Source organism: Rhincodon typus, chromosome 29, assembly GCF_021869965.1.
Source record: "Rhincodon typus isolate 14 chromosome 29, sRhiTyp1.1, whole genome shotgun sequence".
Taxonomy (NCBI): domain Eukaryota; kingdom Metazoa; phylum Chordata; class Chondrichthyes; order Orectolobiformes; family Rhincodontidae; genus Rhincodon; species Rhincodon typus.
Window position 1 is genome coordinate 26,760,499 of NC_063360.1, and position 23,649 is coordinate 26,784,147.

The 23,649-nt window shown below is 39.0% G+C and overlaps 1 protein-coding gene across 1 annotated transcript in view; it reads left to right on the forward strand.

Moving 5' to 3' along the window:
* LOC109910447 (mesoderm induction early response protein 2-like) overlaps positions 1-23,649 on the forward strand; it is a 59,856-nt gene that overhangs the window by 22,679 nt on the left and 13,528 nt on the right. The window contains exons 7-10 of the mRNA XM_020509635.2: positions 11,782-11,933; positions 12,983-13,064; positions 13,468-13,562; positions 18,359-18,486. Coding sequence (XP_020365224.1) covers positions 11,782-11,933; positions 12,983-13,064; positions 13,468-13,562; positions 18,359-18,486 — 457 coding nt within the window. The remainder of the gene's footprint in view (positions 1-11,781; positions 11,934-12,982; positions 13,065-13,467; positions 13,563-18,358; positions 18,487-23,649) is intronic.

Sequence of the window (23,649 nt, forward strand, 5' to 3'; positions counted from 1 at the left end):
CCAACAGGCTTCAATACTTGGCACTTGCCTTTCTGATATGAATGCAAGCATGAATCAAAATTTATTTTGACTCAATGTAGAGAAACTGACTGTTGCACTCAAGGTTATCAACTTTCGTAATTGGTATAGTTTAAGTTGTGTTCAGTTACTGTTCAGGTGGGCATGCGTATAGTTGAATGAACTAGAGGTTTAACCTAAGTCATTATTTTAATATGAAGTACAATCTATTTACCTTTTTAGAAAATCAAATACTGCTCAGCTGAGCTAGTAATAAGATCAAAGAAGCCAAAGCACACATTGAGTAAACTTTTTTTAAAACCCGGATTTAATTGTTGCAATGCCACTAAATGCCGGTCAGTGATGATTTTAGATGCTTTTAGATCCTACTATTGACTTTAATTGATATCATGCACTGGTGCTGATTCTAAAGTAACATACCCATTTCATTTTATATTTATATTTATCTGGCTACACCTGTGAACGTTAGTGCATTATTCAAAATAAGTTGGCATTTGTGGCCTGCTTATAACCACTTGCAACAGCAACAACTTGTATTAATATAGCAGTTTTAATATAATGGAATGTCCCAAGCCACTTCACAGGAGCATTCTAAAACAAAATGTGACACTGAGGCACACAAGTTGTTAGAACAAATGACTTAAAACCTGGCCAAAGAATGTCTTAGAGGAAAAAAGTAAGCTAGGGTGGCAGAAAGTTGTATGGTCAGAATTCCAGAGTTTAAGGTATGGCCACCTATAGTAGAGCAATTGAAATCAGGATGTTCAAGAAGCTAGAATTAGAGGAATGTAGATATCTCTAGATTTTGTTTAGAGGGTGGGTTTAGTTTTCAAATGGTTGAGAGCTCTGGAAAGAATAAAATGTCTGGATTTTGTCTCAGGCTTGAAAATGACTTCTGTGATCATCAAGGTTATGCTTTTGTGCTGGATTATGTTAGACTACTGGGAGATTTAGCTTCTCTCTCCAATTTGCTGCTCTTTTGCTATAACTTAAAGCAACTTTGGGTTTATAGCCCTTTCCCCACAGTTGCTGTGACTGAGAGATATTAGTTCCCTGCCAAACTTCTGACTAGCCACAGTTTATACTATTTTTATAGTTTCAACTTCATTCTGTTCCTGGTCAGAAATTCACTGTGGTCAAAGTACAATACCTCCCAATTCGTCCTTTGATACTCTACTCTTAAATAGCTTCCTGTCTTCATTTACTACATCCGTCTTCAAACATGGACAACAGTTTATTGGTGCTTTATGTTCACTCCACCCTACATAAACATTGTCCCACTAAGGGACCCTTACCTCTCGGTCTGAGCTCTCTCCTATAATTTTCCTTCAAGAGGACCTTTCCAACCCATGACCCCAACCACCTAGAAGGACAAGGACGGCAGACACATGGGAATACCACCACTTGCAAGGAGCTCTTCTTCAATAAAATTCAGATAATCCAATGAGTTAACACTGTTGGTACCCTCCCTTCACATTGAGCCAATGATCCCCCAGCCACCCTTGTCCCAAACTCAGTTCATTCTTTCTCTAGTTTTCCTCAATAACTGCTCATGTCCTAATAGTTCTTTTCTCCAATGTTCCCCAGAATTCCTGAAAATGCTTGCAGGCCGCTAATTAGTGTGCAGTTTCAACCTTTCGCCAAACAACTGACTGTGCTGCCCCTGAGTTCCCCTGAGGTCTCCGATACCACCTATTTGGCCTTCTTTTTCAGCTGGGTTGATTTACTTCTGATACCAACTTTCTGATAACAAGCTTTTTTCTTGTTTGGCCATGCTGTAGTCCAGCCACACTGCTGTCAATAATTGCTCATCTCGCAGCTGCTCGCTCTCTTTTCCTAAGACTGCTTCTCAGTTCACACGGCTGCACCCGAGTGCTGAATCACTGATACAATTCCACATCTCTGGCTGCTTTGTGCAGAATCCCACTGCTCGTGGCTGTCCTTTGCCCCAACTGCGTGGAACAAGCTGACAGCAGCACTTTAGCAATATGGAGTCACCTTCTCTGTGTTTCTCACAAACTGACTGACCCTTGAACTGATTTGAGTGACCATATTAAAATCTTGCAACAAGCCCTGCCCTTGTTCCTGGATAAATCAAATGCAAAAAAAACCTTGGAATGCTTTTGAGCTTAAATATTACAATCTCAACAGACTTGAACCACCCCCTCCCCAGTACAAATGGATGGAAATATATAAAACAAGTTGTGTATATAAAATGTGTTTTATCACATAACTGGTATTGTTAAAGATTTATACTGTTTAGATGCTGTGACCTTTGAAATGGCACAACTATCTGTTCTTCTAACCCTAGCCTCTTGAATATTCCCAATGTTAATTATTTCATAATTGATAGGTATGCATTTAGCTGCCCCAACCCCCCCTCCCCAGACCTATTACCCTCCCTAAACCTCTCATACTTCCTTATCTGCTTTAAGTTGCTCCTTAAAACCTACCTCTTTGACCATGTATTGTTCCATCAACTCCAGTGTCACTTATGTTGCAATGTCAAGTTTTGCTTTATAACTGTCCTGTGGAACCTCTTTGCTTTCTCACTATGTTAAAGGAGCTGTAGAATTACAAATTGTTGTTGCTAGAAAAGATTACAGAGATGGGAATGGGCAAAGCCATAACACAAAATTGAAAACCAGGCTGATAATTTTAATATTGGATTGTTGCTTGATCGCGGGAAGCTGGTGAATTCAGCAGTAATGGATTTTTTTGTTCCACTTTTTAAAGTTTCATTCCTTTCACACGATTGCCTTTGGACAATTACTTTTCACTCTGTAATAATTCGGTGCAGTTTCACTGAAGCTAATACTTAAATTTAGCAGAATTCCTATGTTTCTTTTAGCAAGATAAAAGTGACCCAAAAGACCACCATCTGTGCTATAAACCCCTCTAGTACTAACTCAAATGCAGAAAGTTGCAGTCTTGACAAAATTCTTTATTTTTTCAGTGCATGATGTCATACTAAAATTTAAAGTATGATTTAAGTTGAAGTTGTCGGACAATTTTTATAAACAGTCGGTAGCTTGTATATTGTCTTCTTCCTTTTATCCACTGGGTGGTAGCAATTAGTCACTTTTCTTTCTAAAATGTAAATTACACAGCGGGAAAATGCTGCCTTCAAAATGTAAAAATATTTTAATCAACCTTTCAGAGATGTTATTACATAACTCTGGGGAAGGTGGAAATTGAACCTGGGTCTCCTGCCTCCGAGGCAGGGATGTTACTGTAACCTTTACAATTTTTATGTAGTAGTGAGCATTACTTTGTCTAGAACAGGCTCTGGCGAGTAGTGTTTTTAGGCTGAATTTAACAACAGGCTTCAAGACCCTGACATTAGACTAAAAAAGTGTGTTCACAGCCCATGTTGCTGGCAGCACAGACTTAGTATTTTTACTGCAGACGCCTTCTTTTGACTGCCTGAGGGCCTGCTGTCCAATAAATACAGCAAAGAGATTTTCTGCACTGCCAGCCTTATCCTAAGACTGCTGTGGAGTCTCAGCAGAGCCACCAGGAGAGATGAGTCTTGGTGGTATCTTGGACACAACCCTTGTTAGGGACAAGTGTAAATTAAAACTAAGGATGGCTGATTCGGACAGGCACACCATTTTCAGGACAGACTATTCCAGGTGTGTATCATTGGGACCATGGGGCTGCCTTTTTTTTCCCAGGATCCCTTCTATGTGACAAGGAATCTCCGACTCTGATTGTCCCCACAGTCTGACAGAGGAAGGCTACCTCCATGAAGCTCATGCGCTCCCCGCCCCCCCCATTTGGTGGAAAGGGTTCTGCCCTGCTGTTGGCAATCTATCATAAAAAGACCCTTAACTGATCTTTAAATTATGGAAATTGCCTGCCTGCCTGCCTCCCTCCATGTGCAACCGTTGGATTGGATGAACAGCCCATCTCGAAGAAATTCCCTGGCTGCGCTACAATGATGAGAAATTACCCTAACACAACATTCCACTGTTTTACTTACCCTCTACCCCACTCCAAACTCTGGTCTAGTCACCAGCATGTAGTAAAATTCAGCCCAGTGTGTCTTTGCAGTAAAGTACAGTGTACTGTAAACATCAGCACTGACTTCTATTTCTCTGCTACATTTTTAGGTTTGCCAGTGTCCTGCACAGAGGGTGCTGGTGACCATTTCCTAATGTCCTCAAATAAATCAGCTAGTCATTTCATATAAGAGATTAACTTTTTCTTAAATTCACTCGTGGGATGTAGGTGTTGCTGGCTGGCTAGCACGTACTGCCCATTCTTAGTTGCCCTTGAAGGTAGTGGTGAGCTGCCTGTTGAATCTTCTGTAAGCCATGTGCTGTTGGTAGACCCACAACGCCATTCGGGAGGATTTTGACCCAGCAACAGTGAAGGAATGGAGATATATTTCCGAGTTAGGATGTTGAGTAGCTCGGAGGGGAACTTGCAGGTGGGGTTTTCCCGTGTGTCTGCTGCCCATGTCCTTCTTGATTTGAAGTGGTTGTGGGTTTGATTCGTTGTGTCTGAGGATCTTTGGCGAATTTCTGCAGTTCAACTTATATATAGTACACCCTGCTGCTACTGAGTGTCGGTGGTGGAGGGAGTGGATGTGATGCCAATCAAGTGGTCTCTTTTGTCTTGGACTGTGTTAAGCATCTTGAGTGTTGTTGGAGCTGCACTCATCCATACCTGTGGGGAGTATTCGCAAGGGGGGAGTATTCCATCACACTCCTGACTTGTGCCTTGTAGATGGCTTTGGGGAGTCAGGAGATAGGTTACTCTTTGCATTATTGCTAGTCTGTCACCTGCTCTTATAGGTACTGTATTTATAGGATGAGTCCAGTTGAGTTTCTGGTCAATGGTAACCCCCTGGATGTTGATAGTGGGGCATTCAGTGATGGTAACACTATTAAATGTCAAGGGGTGGTGGTTAAATTATCTCTCATTGGAAATGGTGTGGCGCAATTGTTACATGCGTTGCATTGGGACATGGATTGCTTCAGTATCTGAAGAATCGTGAATGGTGCTGAACATTCTGCAGCCATTGGTGAACATCTCCACTTCTGACCTTTATGGGAAAGTCATTGATTAAGCAACTGAAGGTGGATGGGTTGAGGGCACGAGATATGAAACGGCCATCTCTGAATTGGTTGATTAGAAAAATATGCCCTGAGGAACACCTGCAGTGATGTCCAGGAGCTGAGATAACTGTCCTCTAACAACCGTCTTCCTATGTGCCAGGTGTGACTCTAACCAGAGCTGAGTTTTCCCCCAACTCACACTTATTCCAGGTTTTCAAGGACTCCTTGATGGCACACATGGTCAAATGTGGCCTTGATGTCAAGGGCAATCACTCTGACATCACCTCTGAAAGTTAGATCTTTTGCCCACGTTTGTACCAAGGTTGTAACGAGGACAGGAGTGGAGTGTCCATGGCAGAACCTAAACTGGGCTTCAGTGAGCTGGTTGTTGTTAAGCAGGTAGTTCTTGACGTTCTTGACTTTCTGGTGTTGGTTACTCTTTCCATCACTTTACTGATGATTGAGAGTAGACTAATGGGACAGTTGGATTTCACCAGCTTTTTGTGTACAGGACATACCTGGGCAATTTTCCACATTGTCTGGTAGATGCCAGTGTTATATCTGAATGAGCAGCTAGTCTAGGAGTGGCAAGTCTGGAGCACAAGTCTTCAATACTATTGCAGGATGTTGTCAGGGCCCATAGCCTTTGCAGTATCCCATGCCTTCAGCTGTTTCTTTATATCAAATGGAATGAATTAGATTAGTTGAAGACTGGCATTTGTAATGCTGGGCAGCATTGGAAGAGGCCAAAATGGATAATCCATTTGGCACTTTGGTCTGAAGATTGCTGTGAATGTTTCAGCCTTCTCTGAAAGATAACTGGGATGGATAACCTAATTTCTAAAAGTGTACAGGTAGTTTTAATAATAATGCATTCTAACTAAGAAACCAACCATCTTCTGTCTCTAAGATATGATCTCTAAGTTATGGGTAGTTAAAAACATTGATATAGGGTTAGCGTTAACTCACATTGATATCTGCTCAAAACCTGAAATTATAAGGAAGATATTATTGATTTATAATTTGTTTGAAATGAATATACCCACTGAACAAGTGAAACCGCCCATAATTCTCTCCAGGTGACAACAGTGAAAATCTTAACTGGCATGTTGACATTTTTTTAAATTGTAAATGTTTCAAAATAAATTGCAGCTAAAAACACATTTTAAATGCTTAGGCTAAAATAACCAGCATCAAGTATACTGCAACCATTTGTACTGTATATCTTGTGAACATGCTAATTTTAGTTGAACATGATCACTCATATTATTCAATCATTCACCTATAGCTAACCTTTTGCCTTAGCTCTGAGGAAACAGCAGATTGTTCTAGGAAGATATGGGAAAATATACTATTTTTCCATTCTTTTGATTATTTTCAAAAAGTTACACAAAATTAAGCAAATTCTCTACTTTGTGACTGCATTAAGGCCTGTAAATTCGGCACCTTTTGTTACTAATTGATTTTTAAAAGGAGGATTGCTACTGCTGCTGAAAGTTGCTTAAAGCCCACCAATTAAATTCCAAGTAGTTGATGTGCTCTTTAGAAGTAAATGATCCTTCCTCACTGTGGAGTATAAATGTTCCCTGTAGAGAATCATCATGTGTGTGTGTTTTTTTTTGTAGATCTGCTCGTACAATATAGGAGTGTATAAGCAGACCATTAAGCCACTCGAACCTGATTCTTCATTCAACAAGATCATGATTGATCTGAATAAAAACCAAAAGAACTGCAGATACTGTAAATCAGAAACAAAAACAGAAGTCGCTGGAAAAGCTCAGCAGGTCTCGCAACATCTATGAAGAGAAATCAGATTTAATGTTTCGGGACCAGTGACTCTTCCTCACTTCTGACGAAGGGTCACCAGAACCAAAATAAAATCTGTGATTTCTCTTCACAGATGCTGCCAGACCTGCTGAGCTTTTCCAGCAACTTCTGTTTTTTTGTTCACGGCTGATCAGCTTGTATTTCAAATTCCACATTCCCAGTCTATACTCAATAGCTTTTGATAACCCTGTTTAACAAGGACCTATCCACCTTTGTGTTTAAAAAATACTAAATGTATGGTAACAATCATTCTTTTCAAAGCAAATTTTTTTCTATGGTGTGATTGTAAAATCATATTCGACAATAAAGCAATTTCATGACAGAAAATGTTATCTGATCCCCACCCTCCACCATCTTCTGAGGCATTGGTCGTCTGGATATTGTTCATGCTAGTACCTAGCTGTACTGAATCTGTAGAATGTTTCTTTCAAATGTTTCAATAAATTATCAATCTGTTTTTGCTGGAGAATTAAGTATACTGCCCCAGTAGAAACACGTCAGATGCTCACTCACTTGCTTGTCTCCACTGCTTGCTGCACGACTCATGCTTAACTGGAGAAGCATCAGTGCCCTGAACTTCATAGGAAGCAGTAGGTCAAATCTTCCAATCTCCAGCTCAATGGAGACCAGATTTACAACTGAAGGCATAAGTTGGAATCCTGGAAGTTCCAACCCATGGACCTATGTGGATATTTCACAGGAAGTTTAAACTACCATCTTGGGGATGCATGCACCCTTAATGTCTTTGACGCTGAGTTAAAGTTGGACACTTTGCACTGTTACACGGTACTTCATAGATTCGTAGAATCCCTACAGTGTGGAAACAGGCCATTCAGCCTAACAAGTCCACACCACCCCTCCAAAGAGCATCCCACCCAGACCCATTCCCCTACCCCTGCATTTCCCATGTCTAACCCACCTAACCTAAACATCCCTGGACACTATGGGCAATTTAGCACGGCCAATCCACCTAGCCTGCACATCTTTGGACAGTGGGAGGAAACGGGCAGCAGTGCTAACCACTGAGCCACCGTGCTGCCCTGTGTATTTGCTCAGGATTAGGATATTAAGGGAAATAGTTACTTAGATAATGAATCTGCTATTAAAATCCTTAAATCCAATAATAGTTAAATTCTGGAAAAGTCTCAGAGGATTGGAAAGCTGTCAATGTAACTCCCTTGTTCAAAAAGGGAGAGCGATGAAAAACAGATAACTTTAGGCTACTTAGTTTAATATCCATCATCGGAACAATACTGACAGTTTATTATAAAGGATGTAATACATTCAGAAATACATAATATAATCAAGCAGAGTCAGCATGGATTCATGAAGGAAAAACCATGATGGCAATTTTTTAGAATTATTTGAGGAGGTAACAACAAGCAGGATAAATGTGAACCAGTAGATGCAGTGTATTTAGATTTCCAAAAGGCATTCAATACGTTATCACACATAAGGTCTTTTAAAAATTAAGAACCCGTGGTGTTAGGAATAGTATATTAGTATGGATGAGTATTGACTAACCACAGTTTAGATAAAAGGGGCATTTTCAGGGTGGCAGTCTGTAACTAGTGAGTGCCACGGGGATCATTACTGGAGTCACAGTTATATATTTAATAACTTGCATGAAGGTAGTGAATGTACAATCACCATGTTTGTGGATGAGACAAAAAGAGGCGTGAAGGCAAATAGTGAGGATGATATGAAGATTCTGCAGAGTTAAATCAGTGGGCAAGAGCTTGGCCAATCGGATATCATGTGGGAAAATGTGAGATTATGCACTTTGGTTTGGAAAAGAGCTGAATATTATTTAAATAGAGACTGTAAAAAGCTGTAGCACAGAGGGATTCAGGTTTCCTCATGCCAAAATCACAGAAATCTAGCATTCAAGTTCAGGAGGTAATAGGGAAGGCAAATGGACTGTTGGTCTTTAGGGAAGTCTTGCTACAACTACACAAGGCATTAGATCACACCTAGAATGCTGTGAACTGTTTTGGTCCCCTTAACTGAGGAAAGATATACTGGCACTAGAGACATTCAGGGAAGGTTCACTCGATTAATTCTAGATATGGAGTAATTTTCTTATGAAGAGAGGTTGAGTAATTTGGAATTGTACTCATTGAAGTTTAGAAGAATGAGAGGAGTCCTTATTGAAACACATATGATTCTTCGAGGGCTTGACAGGGCAGGTGCTCCACTTCTGGAGGAGTCTAGAGCCAGAGAGCATCATTTCAGAGAAAACCCATTTAAGATAGATGAGAAGGAATTTCTTGTCTGAGGGTGATAGTGAGCTTTTGGAATTGTTTACCATGGAGGGCTGAAGAGGTTGGGTCATTAAGAATATCCAAGGCTGAGACAGACATATTTTTTGTCAGTCAGGGAATCCAGGATTATAGGGAAATAGCAGAAAAGTGCAGTTGAGGATTTTCTGACTGGCTATGATTTAATTGAATGAAGGAGCAGACTTGATGGACTCAGTGGCCTACTTCTGTTCTACTTCTTATGCTGTTCTGGGAATTTAGGCTAAAATCTGGATTACTTCACAACTGGCGCTCTAAACACTTCCTCTCCCTGACATCCCAACTATCATTCTGACCCAGCCCAATTAGACCACCACACCAGCCTGATCTGACTACAGCATCCAGCTGGTACTGCTCACTCACCCACTAAACTGCATAATCCATTCTACCAATTATCCATTCATCAACATATAGCAGCTGGTGCTGTAAAAAGGGGGCATTTCTTGTCTTCTTCCAGTGTTGTAATGTTCCAACAAATTTCTGTGTGGGTTGCTATGCATTTAGATGCAGTGCAGGGTAGTGTCAAGTCTGGTGAACCTTTTCAATGCTGTGGAAATCTGCTCAAGGTTGTCACTGCTTGGAAGATACCAGAGCAGAATTCCAGTTGTGTCCCTTGAACAGAGTCAAGACTCTTTAGTTAACTGAAGTGGGTTAGAGCAAGAAACCTAATTGGTCAGGTTTCACTGTCGCAGGAAATGTAAGGCATGTTCCATTCGCTGAACTTACTCCTACACCCATAGAGTTGTTGAAATTCAAAGTAGACACACCACAGTGAGGTAAACAGAGTATCTGGAGCCTGTATGAAGAGGGAAACCAGCTACACGTCTCATGAATCAGTCATACTGAATAATTGTGGAAATGTATGGCAAAGAAAGTATAAATTAGAAAAATTAGTTTGGATGTCAAAGTTGGTATAGAAAAGGAGGGAAAGTAAGTAGGTTGAGAAGGAAAGAGCGAAAAGAGACAGGAAATATTAATTCTTTTTAAAATTGCACATCTTTAGAAATCTCCCAGCAGTTGCTTACACATACAGAAATGAAACTCCATGTTGCATTTTCGGCTCCAGGCATATTGATTGGCAGTAATGAACAATTCACACCTTAAGCACTTGAAGTTATGAGATTTAACACTTTGTGGGGGGTTTATTGCATACCTGCCATGCATTTCATGACATTCCATGTGTATCACTTCACCTGACGAAGGAGCTGCGCCCCGAAACTTGTGATTTCAAATAAACCTGTTGGACTATAACGTGGTGTCGTGTGTCTTCTGGCTTTGTCCACCCCACTCCAGCACAGCACCTCCACATCATGTCGGTGCTGAATTGAGCAGTGCAACTCAAACAGTAACATTTGAAATTTGATATTGGCATCTGCTCTTTACCTGAAGTTACTGTGTCATGTATGTGTAACAGAGACACTATTATTAATCTCACTTTTATTTTGATGTGTAATCCAGCCCACATAATCCAAACCATTGATCGGTTTCTAAAGCATTATACAAATGCAGCCTTTTCTGATGAAGGGTCTAGGCCCGAAACGTCAGCCTCTCTGCTCCTATGATGCTGCTTGGCCTGCTGTGTTCATCCAGCCCTGCACCTTGTTGTCTCGGATTCTCCAGCATCTGCAGTTTCTACTATCTCTTATACAAATGCAGCACATGGTTTTTCCTTTATTTTAACTTTGGACCATCTATTTAGTGTCTCTTGATGGATGAGGTATTAAATAGAAGTTCTGCCGGTTTGGATGTACATAAATAATCTCATGACATTATTGAAGAGTGGTGGATTTCTACAAGTGTTTTGTCCAGTATTTATTAATTAACCAAGATCACCAAAAAATGATTGACTGGTTATTTATCACATTGAGGCCTGATATGCTGGAAAGCATTGGCTGAAAACATGGGGGAAGCAAATTCATTCGGGACTTTCTAAAGAGAATTGGGCAATTACAGAAGTTGCTGGAAAAGCTCAGCAGGTCTGGCAGCATGTGTGAAGAGAAATCAGAGTTAATGTTTCGGGTCGAGTGACCCTTCCTCAGAACTGAAGCGCTGTTAGGAAGGGCCACTGGATTCAAAACATTAACTCTGAGTTCCCATCACAGATGCTGCCAGACCTGCTGAGCTTTTCCAGCAACTTCTGTTTTTGTTTCTGATTTACAGCATCCACAGTTCTTTTGGTTTTTATTTATAATTGGACAATTGCTTGAGGATTAAAAAACTTCAGGCTACGAGGAAGAGATCAGGGATTAGAGTGAATTGCTCTTGCTGAAAGCTGGCTTGGACACAACAAGCCAAATGGCCTCCTTCTGAACTGTAATATTTCTATGATTCTATGAATTCAGCAAACAACCGGTGACTATATTTCAAAAGTAGTTCATTTGCTGTAAAGTACTTAGGAATTTATTGGGGATGTGAAAGGAACGTTAAAAGTGCATGTTCTCTGTTAAGCCTGTAATTTTGAATAATCAACATCTGCAGTTAGGCTATTAATGATATTGATTCAATGTTGAATGATTCTTATGTTTTGTATTTTGATTGTCCTTATATCTGCTATTTTTCTATACTTCTAGTTTATGACAATGAGGATCAGTTGCTTTGGGATCCCTATGTTCTTCCGGAAAGACAAGTTGAAGAGTTTCTATACAAAGCGGTAAAGAGAACAAGAGATGAGAAAACCAATGAGAGCTTGCCTGAAGGAGTACTCATTAAAGATAGTGAGCAGGTGACAAGTCAGTCTATACAGATTACTTTTAATGGAAGTCTGAAGTGTACTTTATCTAACATTTTAGCATTAACAATCGCTAAGTTTTATCCAAATCTATAACTTAAAATCAACTTACAATTACTGATTACACTACCAGACAAATCTCAGAATGCATTTCATACTGTAATCAGTTCAGAGGTAATACATTGCAAGAAAGTTCTTATTTACCATCGAACATGCTCTTATGTTCCATTTGATGTATGAGGTGGAAAGATAGCAAAATAACTCAGTTGTAGCTTAGCAACACAGTTTTCAAAATTTATGTGTAAGAGGTCGTGCAAGAGTCATGGATAAAGTTAGCACTTTTAAAAGGACATGTTCATTCAAGTGATCATTTCAAGTGTGACCATTGAGCTTCCATTAAAGTAAATTCAAACTGTTGACGGGATAAGAAGATATTTGGTTCAAACTAGCACCAGGCAAATTTTTGACTAATATCATCAAGATGTTTTTCAGCCAAAATGATTAATACGTGAAATAAATAACTGGATATAACGGTAGATCAAACTTGACAGTGCAAAGAGACACTGTGTGATCTTTCTAGATATTAATGGATATTTTTAAAAATCTGCTGGCGTTTCTCATCCTTGTTTATTTTGACTGTAATCATTAACTTAAATGTATACATTGATTATTTTTAACAAAAAACTGAAAATCCTGGTAATCTGAAAAAAAAACAAGTTTTTGGAAACAGTGTTGGCCAAGTCTTTCTGTGGAGGGAACAGACATGTTCATGTATAGATATGAAGCCATGACATGTTACTATCTGAGAGAACAAGTATTTATATTAAAGTGAACATCTGAATTACTAATTGTTCTTGGTTTCTCCATTCTTGTCGCAGATCCTGTCTATCCTCATTTTCCAAGATTTGTTTTTTTTTGTTTTGAAATTTTTAAATAGATTCATGTTTCAAGACATTAATTTCAGTGATAATTTAGTCTGCATTTTTATCTATAGAGTGTAAGGTTTCAATTCTTTTATTTTACAACCCCTTTTTAATCTACAGGCCTTGTATGAACTTGTAAAATGTAACTTCAATGCAGAGGAAGCCCTCAGAAGACTAAGATTTAATGTCAAAGTAGTGCAAGGTAGGGAATTTTTTTTTAAAATCTTTCACCCTCTATTCAATAAGCGATTTATTTTAGAGTGAGGCCTCCTATCTCATCAGTGCTTCTCATGTGACCCATTCCTCTTCCATGATAACTATTATGGACATATGATGACGGATTTACTTACAGATACTTGCCTTCTGCAGTTTCTTGCATACTTTATTTATAATGGAAAGACTTTCTGAAATTTCCTTTATCTATTCTAACTTGCTGTAGTCCAACAGGATGAGAGTAAGTAACTGGTTTGTGTTGCAAATTATTACTTGGCTACCAATTGTGATATAACCTTACATTTGGAGCTTAGAAATTGTTTTATCGACGTCTGGAAGTATCACATCACTCTGTGTTGTAGTGATAACATACCATGGTTTTGCACTTGCAGATGAACTGTGTGCATGGAGTGAAGAGGAATGCAGAAATTTTGAACATGGACTTCGGGTTCATGGCAAAAATTTCCATCTTATACAAGCAAATAAGGTAAAACGATATCCAGGCACAATGTAGCTGAAGCTGGAAATCTGAATTTAAAAACAGAAAAGGTGTCAGTTCCATCAGCTGCTGCGATGAGAAGTAGAGTTATTTTTTATGATTTGTGAAGGGACATCAAACTGAAAAACTAACTCGCTTCTCGTTACAGATACAGTCTGACCTGTTAATTATTTCTGTTGAATATTTTCTAGCTTTGGTATGGCTAAAATGGAATGTCTTTTTCAAATTAAATCCATAAATAAAAAACGTTTTATACTTCCTAACATCCCAAGGTGTTGCACACAATGAATTGAAACCAAATTTAGTCTTCAGGTGAAGCTAAGATAAGTTGTGGGGGATAATCGAACTGGAGAGTGCTGATAGAATGTACTCCTTAATGTAAAGTTATGTATTCCATTATAATGTGAACACAAGTATTTAATGGCGAAAGAGTAGTCAGGAGAAACCAGTTGATCCAAGATTTGTATTATATTAATCTGTTACATTGCTTTTCTAGCCACTACGCTTTACACATATTGGCATTATTTCTTGTTTTTCTTTTGAACCCTTGTCTGTTTGTCATTTGAGCTTTGCACAATCACAGATGCACCACTTGACAGGAAAGATTATTTGGCTTCAGCTAATGTGTTGCAGCAACTTGGCTATTAGTGGAAACGCTTCAGTGTGGGAACTGATATTGTTTGAAATTACCTGTTCATGTTTAGCTAATAAATACAGAAATGAAAAAAATGTAATCCTGTTGTGTGCCGATATAACTGACACCTTAGTCTTTTTCAGCTTTACTGAAGTCTTATTGACCAGTTAAAATGTCAAGCATGCTTATTTGTTACTTTTTGAAATGAGTAAAGAGCCCAGAGCCCAGAGCATTAATTTACATTCTGATGTAGCTATAGGTGTTTAATTTGCCTCTGGTCTTTAAAGATCTAAGTAAGGGCTCTTGTGGTGCTGAGGTAATATCCCTGACTCTGAGCCAGAAGACCTGGGGTCAAGTTCCCCTGCTTAAGAGGTGTGCAGTAACATCACTAAACAGGTTAATTAGGAAAATCTAAAGATCTGTGTTACAAAAAAGACAGCCATTTTGATGTGTGAAACAATATAAAAATTCTCTCAACCATTTGACTTTGTTCATACATGTAAACTCTCGGTTATTGAATAACACTGCTCTCATGATCCAGAATTTGGTATTTGAAGAGGCTAGGACTCATTTGGGATAGTCAGCATGGCTTTGTGCATGGGAAATCATGTCTCACGAATTTGATTGAGTTTTTTTAAGGGGTGACCAAGAATATAGATGAGGGCAGTGTTAGATGTTGTCTATGTGGATTGTAGCAAGGCCTTTGACAAGATATGGAATGGTGGGTTGTTGAGTAAGATTAAATCTCATGGGCTCCAGGGAGAGCTAGCCAATTAGATACAAAATTGGCTTGAAGGTAGAAGACAGAGGGTAGTGGTATTTCAAACTATGACCAGCGGTATGCCACAGGAAGCAGTGCTGGGTCCGCTGTTGTTTTTCATTTATGTAAATGATTTGGGTGAGAATTTGGGAAGTATGGTTAGTAAGTTTGTGGATAACACCAAGAATGATGGTACAGTGCATAGTGAAGAAGATTATATTTGGGAAGACAGTGAGATCTTGATCAACTGGGCCAGAGGAATGGCAGATGGAGTCTAATTTTGATAAATCAAGGTGTTGCTTTTTGGAGGTCAAACCAGAACAGGACTTATACAGTCAATGGTAGGGCTTTGGGGCATGTTATGGAAGAAAGAGGTCTAATGGTACAAGTTCATAGTTCCTTGAAAGTGGAGTCACAGTTAGATAGGCTGGTGAAGAAGGCTTTCAGCATGCTTGCTTTCATTGGTCAAAACATTGAATATAGGAGTTGGGACGTCTTGTTGCACCTGTACAAGATGCTGATTAGGCCACATTTGCAGTATTGTATGCAGTTCTGCTCACTCTACAATAGAAAGGATATTATTAAACTAGAAAGAATGCAGAAAAGATTTACTAGGATGCTACCTGGACTAGAAGGTTTGAGTTATAAGGATAGGCTGGGACTTTTTTCCCAGAGCATAGGAGACTGAGGGGTGACCTTATAGTGGTTTATAAAATCATGAGAGGAATAGGAAATGTAGATAGCCAACACTTTTTCCCATGGTAAGGGAGACTAAAACTAGAGGGCGTAGGTTTAAGGTGAGAGATACAATAGGGTCCAGAGGAGCAATTTTTTTCAGAGGCTGGTGAGAGTCTGGAACAGGCTGCTAAAAGTAGTGGTGGAGGCGGGTACAATTTTGTCATTTAAGAAACATTTTGACAGGTGCATAGGTGGGATAGGTATGGAGGGATATGGACCAAATGCAAGTAAATGGGACTAGTGTAATTGTGAAAACTGGTCGGCACGGACAATTTGGGCCAAAGGGCCTGTTTCTATACATAGACCTCTATGACTATGACTCTAATTGAATATGTTATTTGTAGTCAAGCAGCTGACTGAAATAAGGAGATCAAAAATAAGAGCAGGAGTAGGCACTATGGCCTTTCAAGCCTGCTCCATCAATTAGCAGTCATTGCTGACCAGGTCTAAGCCTCAACTCCACTGTGAGCCTTTCCCCTTACCAAATGACAGCTTTTTGAACATCTCCACCATGTTTCTAGCTTCCATAGTCTCTGAAATAGCAATATCCAACATCAACATCTGAAAGAAGAAAATCCTTTTACCTTCAATTGATGACCCTTCACTGAAACTGTGGCTCCAGGTTGTAGATTCTGATAAGAAAGAAAATATCTTCTCAGCACCTACTATTGCCAGGTCCAATCAGAATTGCATCTCATTATTCTAAATTCCAATAGTTATAGAACCAACTATTCCTCATAACACCTTTATCTCGTGTATCAATTTACTGAACATTGTTGAACTGCCTTCAATGCAATAACAAGTCTCCTAAAAAAAAAAGATGAAAAATATGTGTTATAATCCAGGTGTGAATAAAATGTGTATAATTCTAGTAGGACTTCCAGTTTTTATACTGTCTCATGCAAAATAAAGGCCACAGTACATTTGCTTTCCTAATTGTTTAATTGTACCTGCAAGCTAATAGTTCTATTTCATCTACAAGGGCACCCAGATCCCTCTGTTCCTGGCATTCTGTAGTCTCTCCAATTCAATATTAAGTGGTGTAAATGCATGTTAAATAATATCTCAGCAATAGTGTCCAGATGGGCTGTAGAAAATAAATAACTTATCCTGCAACTAGGAGTTAATTTAAAAAGAAAAATGAACTTTGCATAATAATAAGATTGTAATAAAAAATTAGTCAAAAGGAAAAAAATCCTGCAGAGACTGAGGACATAGCTGAGATACTGAATGAATAGTCTTCACTAACAAAGATAATGCTGCTAATATAGCAGTGAAGGAGAAAATATTAGGAATCTTATATTAAATAAAAAGTGGTAAAGAAGAAGTGTATATAAAACACTGGGAGATACTTAAAGTGTATGAAAGGGACAGTGACAGCATGGACGCAAAATAAGTTGAGGGAAAGAAGCAGAGAGAAGTGGTGAGTAGTTTTTTTTGTATTTCACACAGGACATGATATATACCTTGATGTTACTTAGGGATTGGTATTGAGACCATTGCCCTTTCAGATATTTATTAACTACCTGGTCTTGGTAGTTACAAATTTCAGAGTTTTCAAATGACATGAAATTCCTGTTTGTCATAAACAGAGGAGAATTGTTGCAGACTTCAGGAGGACACTTCAAGATCAGGGCAGACGCATGCATCATGAAATTTAATGCAGAGAAATGTGAAGTGATAAATTTTGATTTGAAGAACTGAGAGAAGCAATACAAATGTAAATGGTCCAAACAATTTTATGGAGGGTGCGGGAACAGAGAACTGTGTTATTGTACACATATCTCTGATGTTGACAGGTTAAGTTGAAAAGATTGTTATAAAGGACACCTAGGCCTTATTAATATATGAAAAGAATGCAGTTATGTTAAACCTCTCTAAAACACTAGTTAGGTGTCAACTGACATATTGTGTTCCATTCTAGACAACCTTTCTGAATTGAGCTTTAGAAGTTTAGAAAAAGTACAAGACATTTTCCAGAGTGATGTCAGAAAATTAAGGGAGATTTGATAGTATTCAAAATTCTCAGTGGCTTTGGTAGAGAAGTAAAAATAAACTCTTTCCAGTGTTAGACGGCTCAGTAATCATGTTCTCACCAATTTCCCAATGCTGTACACAGCTGATTTGTTGCACTGCATGGTCCCTTTTAAGAATGTTGTGAGTCTCCAATTGTGCAAATCTTAAAGGAAAAGTTTCTTGTGCATGGCTTGTTTGTCCATGGCATGATAAGTTCTGCAGTACTACATCAGTGAGTGGCATGCATCTAAGCAACTTAGAAGAAATGTTGCTCATAATCAGAGGGCATAGATTTAAGGTGATTAGCAAGAGAACAGCTGGAGACAAGAAGATTCTTTTTACACAGCAAGTAGGTGTGGTCTGAAATTCACTGTATTACAAAATTGTAGCAGTTGATTCAGCACTAAGCAGTTTGGATAAATAATTGAGGAAACTGTTTCCAGGCATGATGGATCCAATAGCACAGACTTTGATTCTAAGTTCTATGTTCTATATTACTGATCACAAAATTTGTACATAATAAAATGTAGTTTCAAAATAAATCCTGTTGATAATTGATGCCAATTTAAAATTGACTGCATGATGAGTAAATTATAGATTTGCTTCACAACATACAGCATTCTTGAATCTATCTAGGTAAGAACACGTTCCGTTGGTGAATGCGTTGCATATTATTACATGTGGAAGAAATCTGAACGTTACGATTATTTTGCTCAACAAACAAAATTTGGAAAGAAGAAGTACAGTCTTCACCCAGGTGTCCTGTAAGTATTATTCTAGACATTTAATCCATGGACTGTTTTTACTGACAAAATCAACACGGCTATTATTTGATTATGTGGAGAAGTCAGGGAATTTAATTCTTATTATTCTGAACTCTGTGTTTCTCCATCTTGCTCACATGCTTGTGCTGCCTTTTTTTTTCCTCCTCTCTTTAGGGCGGCACGGTGGCTCAGTGGTTAGCACTGCTGCCTCACAGCACCAGGGACCCGGGTTTGATTCCACCCTCAGGCGACTGTCTGTGTGGAGTTTGCACATTCTCCCTGTGTCTGCGTTCTCCGGGTGCTCCGGTTTCCTCCCACAGTCCAAAGATGTGCAGGCTAGGTGGATTGGCCTTGCTAAATTGCCCGTAGTGTTCAGGGATGTGTAGATTAGGGGGATGGGTCTGGGTGGGATGTTCTGAGGGTTGGTATGGACTTGCTGGGCCAAAGGGCCTGTTTCCACACTGTAGGGATTCAATTCTATTCTTCTGGGACCATAGAAAATTAATTTGGGACTATTACAGTGTGTTACTGCGTGTTTGCACTGTAGACTTTTCCTTCACAGTAGAACTATTGGTAATCTTGCACTAATTTAAATGATAGTTGAAGATAATGAAGTTGAAACTCTCTTTAAAGGATTTCATAATTAAGGTCATTATTAGTATAATTTGTAGTAATTAGATGTTACATTTAATGATGAAAGGTTAAATTTTCCAAACTTAACTGTTTGTAAGTGATGTCAGGAAGGCAATTTCACTTATCTTCATTTACAGAGGACCTTAAGTTCCTCCACGGCAACATCTAATTGGTTTTGGGGTAATTCCAGGGATTTCACCTCCAATGTTCTATCAGTATTATTTCCAATTGCTGATGTTTCATGAGGTTTAGGTTAGCTAGGGAAAAGGACAAAGGAAGGCCAATCTAGAGTAAAATCCTTTAACAGGAGGAGGGCGAATTTCATTGGTTTGAGGATCGATATAGGCAGGGTAGATTAAATATTAATACACAGAACTCTTAACAGAACTACGTTGTGCCTTTTGAAAGGAGACAGTTTGGATACAGTTGAGGTGCATTCCCACGAAGGGTACAAGACAAAGTCAAAGACCCGTGAATGATGAAAGTGATGTAAAAGTAAGATAAAGTGGAAAAGGGGTGTATATGACTGATAATACAAGTGTAAGAATCAGGCTGAAGGTAGAAAGATCAGAGCGAAAGTGGAAAAAGAATGAGAAGTGAAATGACTAAATGGAATTCTAAAGTCTTCTCTAGGCATATAAGTAGTAAAGGGTCTTAAAAGCTGGTGGAGCTAATTAGGGGGTAAAAGATCATTTGCACAGAGGCAGAGGGCAAGATTGAATACTTTATATCTACATTTAGCCAGGAAGTAGTTGCTGTCAAAGTGCAAGAGATAATGTATTTACATCCTTATTTAAATAAGCAAGCTAAAAATGTTCACAGACACTCACCAGTGTCTTGCACAATATGCCTACTTGATATTCCATTCCCCGAAAATAATGAATAATGTTTAATTTGTATTCCTAATTGCTTGCTGTACCCAGTTGTCGCTCGTATACCAGAGCATTCTGATCACTCCGTACCTTCTCAGTTCTGCAGTTTCTCTCCAGTTAAATTCCACTTTTCTACTTTTCCTGCCAAAATGGACAAAAGCACATTTTCCCACATTTATACTGCATCTGTTGAATTTTGGTCAACACATTTAAATTATCTATGTCCCTTTGCAAACTTTTTGCATTCTTCCTAACTAACTTTCTGACTGATCTTTGTCCCATCAGCAAATTTAGCAGCCATATATTAGCTTTGTCTGAGTCATTGATATACATTGTAAGTAGTTTCTAGACAATAGGACAAGCTAGGAGGCCTCACCACTGATCTCTGTGGCATTCCTGTCAACACAACTTGCCAACCTGAAGATGCCGTATTTTTGCCTACTCTGCTTCCTGTTACCCGTGCAAAGAGGACGCGTGGTGCAGTCAAATAGAGGACAGTGTTTGTGGTCTGAATTTATTGAACTCAATGCAGAGTGCAGCCTTCAGGACTCAACACTTAACATTGCGTTCAGCAACATCAGAGCATGAACACTGCCATCCATTTTGATTACCCTTCTGCCTCCCCATTCATCCACATGTCTTGTTTGCATGGTTTTGTTCTCAAACAGAGTTGACCTATTTTCTGCTATTAACACCTATCATCGACACCTATTCTTCATGGATATCTCTCTTTTACCATTAGCATTCCCTTTGCCTTTTGCTCTGGCACCTTCATCATCTGTTCTACATGCTTCTCCTCTCCCTGTACCAACAGCATAAAAACATCATTTTCTAAAACTTGCAGTTCTAAAGAAGAGTCTTACTGGGTTCAAAATGTTAACTCTGTTTCACCCCCCACAGATGCAGCCAGACCTATTGAGTTTCTCCAGCACTTTGTGTTTTTATTCATGAATAGGGGCAAAACAAGTATTACAAAAAGACTGATTAGTCATAAAAACCAAAAGAACTGCGGATGCTGTAAATCAGGAACAAAAACAAAGTTGCTGGAAAAGCTCAGCAGGTCTGGCAGCGTCTGTGGAGGAGAAAACAGAGTTAACGTTTCGGGTCCGGTGACCCTTCCTCAGAACTGAGGAACTCAACTGAGAACTCAGAACTCAGTTCTGAGGAAGGGTCACCAGACCTGAAACGTTAACACTGTTTTCTCCTCCACAAATGCTGCCAGACCTGCTGAGCTTTTCCAGCAACTTTGTTTCTGTTCCTGAATCAGTCATAACTGGAATGCTAGGCACAGCATTTTAGGAGCAATGTGAAAGTGCAGCAAAGATTTAAATAAAATGCTTCCCAAGAGGGGCGCCTTTGGTTACATCGATAGATTGTAGAAGGTGGGATTGTTTTCCTTCAAAAAGAGATAACAAATTTAATAGCGATGCTCAAAATCATGAGAGACTCGCACATATTCAAAACAGAGAAAACATTGCCTTTGGCAAAGGAGTCAGGTACAAGAGGACCTTGATTTAAGGTGAATCGCAAAAGGACCAAAAGCAACTTAAGAAAGCTGTAATTTTCCCTATGAATGGTTAGCATATGTCAGTTTTGAAACCACTTCAACTGCTTGAGGAACACACCTTTTATGGAAAAGGGTTTTTGGGTTTTGCTCCTCACAGTAAGAAAATAACCCCTGTTCCATACAGCCATTCTCTTCTAGTATGCGGGCCGCAGCCAGATCTTGCCATACTCTCTGCAGCTAACTTGAGTGAATCTGTTTCAGTGCAGTGCTGAGTAGGAGAATGGGGGTATCCCCATAGATTGGGTAGATGGGATAAAGAGATACTAAGTATTTTGAGCTGCTGGATGAGCAGGACCCTAGTTAGTCAAATGCCTACTATTTCTCCCACTCTACTGAGTCTGTACTGCCATCAGCTGCAAACACTCCTCAAAGGTGTACTGCCTGCCCGTTTCTCTTAACAACAGACAGCAAATAGTGTTGATGGAAGAGGGTGGATTTCAACCTCTCAAATATTACTTGTGTAAAGGTTACTTGTGTAAAGTCTTAATAACTTGACTTTTTAATCCTATATATAACTTTTATATATATACTTTTTAATCCTAAGTAGTATTGTATAAATTCTACAGAAGATTCCTGACATAACAGTAATGAATTTATATATGTGTCAAATGCCAGTTACTCCACAATGTTTGATATTGATCCCATCTTCAATTTTGGGCACTAGGTTAGATGAGTTAGGACTGTTAGAAAAGAAGAGGTGATACAGTGTAGACTAAATGTGAATTGAGTTGTCAACCATAGTGTGAAGTGAGGAATAAGCTCAAGGTCATTAGTGTACAATTAAGCTTATGTGCCTGGATGACAGACACCTAACCTGCTGGAATCAATATTTAATTTAAAATAAATTACCACACATAACATTTTTATCAGAGATCCAAGGAAAAAAAAACTTTTGTTTAACAGGTTTAAATAGTTGATCTACAGTTATGAATTTTCCAGTAGAGATTTTAGTACAGCTTTTAAAGCATTTATGAAGTAAATAATAAACATTGCAATAATAATGCAGACAATGTTTGTTAGTCTTTTGGAAGCTATTTGCTATGTTGTGATTCAGATCTGTAACTTTCTGTATTGACAGCAGTACTTAAATACATTGCATTAATTTCAGTGGGCGAATTCGGTCAGAACTTTTGTGAAAGTCATGATTTGCATTTTGTTTTTAAACCGGATACACAGGCTGGGAGATATAATGGCATGCTATAGCCATTAGAGAGGGGGCTACTCTCATTAGAGAGCCATCCAGCCAACTGAGCTAAACTGACACCCTTTGGCATGCTTTATGACGTGTTAACAATCACGCATAACAAAGTGAAAATAGCAGTATTTGCAGATTGTTTACTAGGCTGGATCTAGTAAAAAGAAGTGTGTTTGCAGGAAAAATTGATAATGCATAATGTATATTTTGTACAGTATACAATAAACTACTAATGCAAAGTCATACCTGCAACATCTGTCAGGAGATGCTCCGTCCAGTATCTGCATGGGTATCTTACCCCAACCTACCTTGCTCCACACAACCCCCCACCTGAACCCCATACCAGGTAAAGGGCTCACATATATCTACCCACCCACACATAGACATGACACACATATATACACACACACAGTTGCTGTATTTGTGGATCTGATGAAATACCAATTGCAGTCAGATTTTGTCAGGGCTGAATTTTGAAGGGAGCACTTGTATAACTTTTGCCAAAAGGAGGATAATCTAATGAGTTGCAATAATTCACCGAAGTTACAAGAGAACTTGCCATGCTGGCCAAATGAACTGAAGACCATGTGTGTATGAGTTATGCATGACCATTGTATATATGTCTTCATGTGACCTCATTTTAATGTATGTAAGCTGTTAGAACTGTTAAAAGCTTTATTTCTATGATTTGTATCATTTTAAAATTTAGGAGTAAAGGGCAGGTTTTCCTCTTTTAGTAGGAGAAAAGTAATTGTTAGGGTGGAACACAAGGTGAAACTGTGAGCAGAAAGGACCATGTGAGAGTAATGAGATAACAAGGTGTAGAGCTGGATGAACACAGCAGGCCAAGCAGCATCAGAGGAGCAGGAAGGCTGACGTTTCGGGCCTAGATTCTT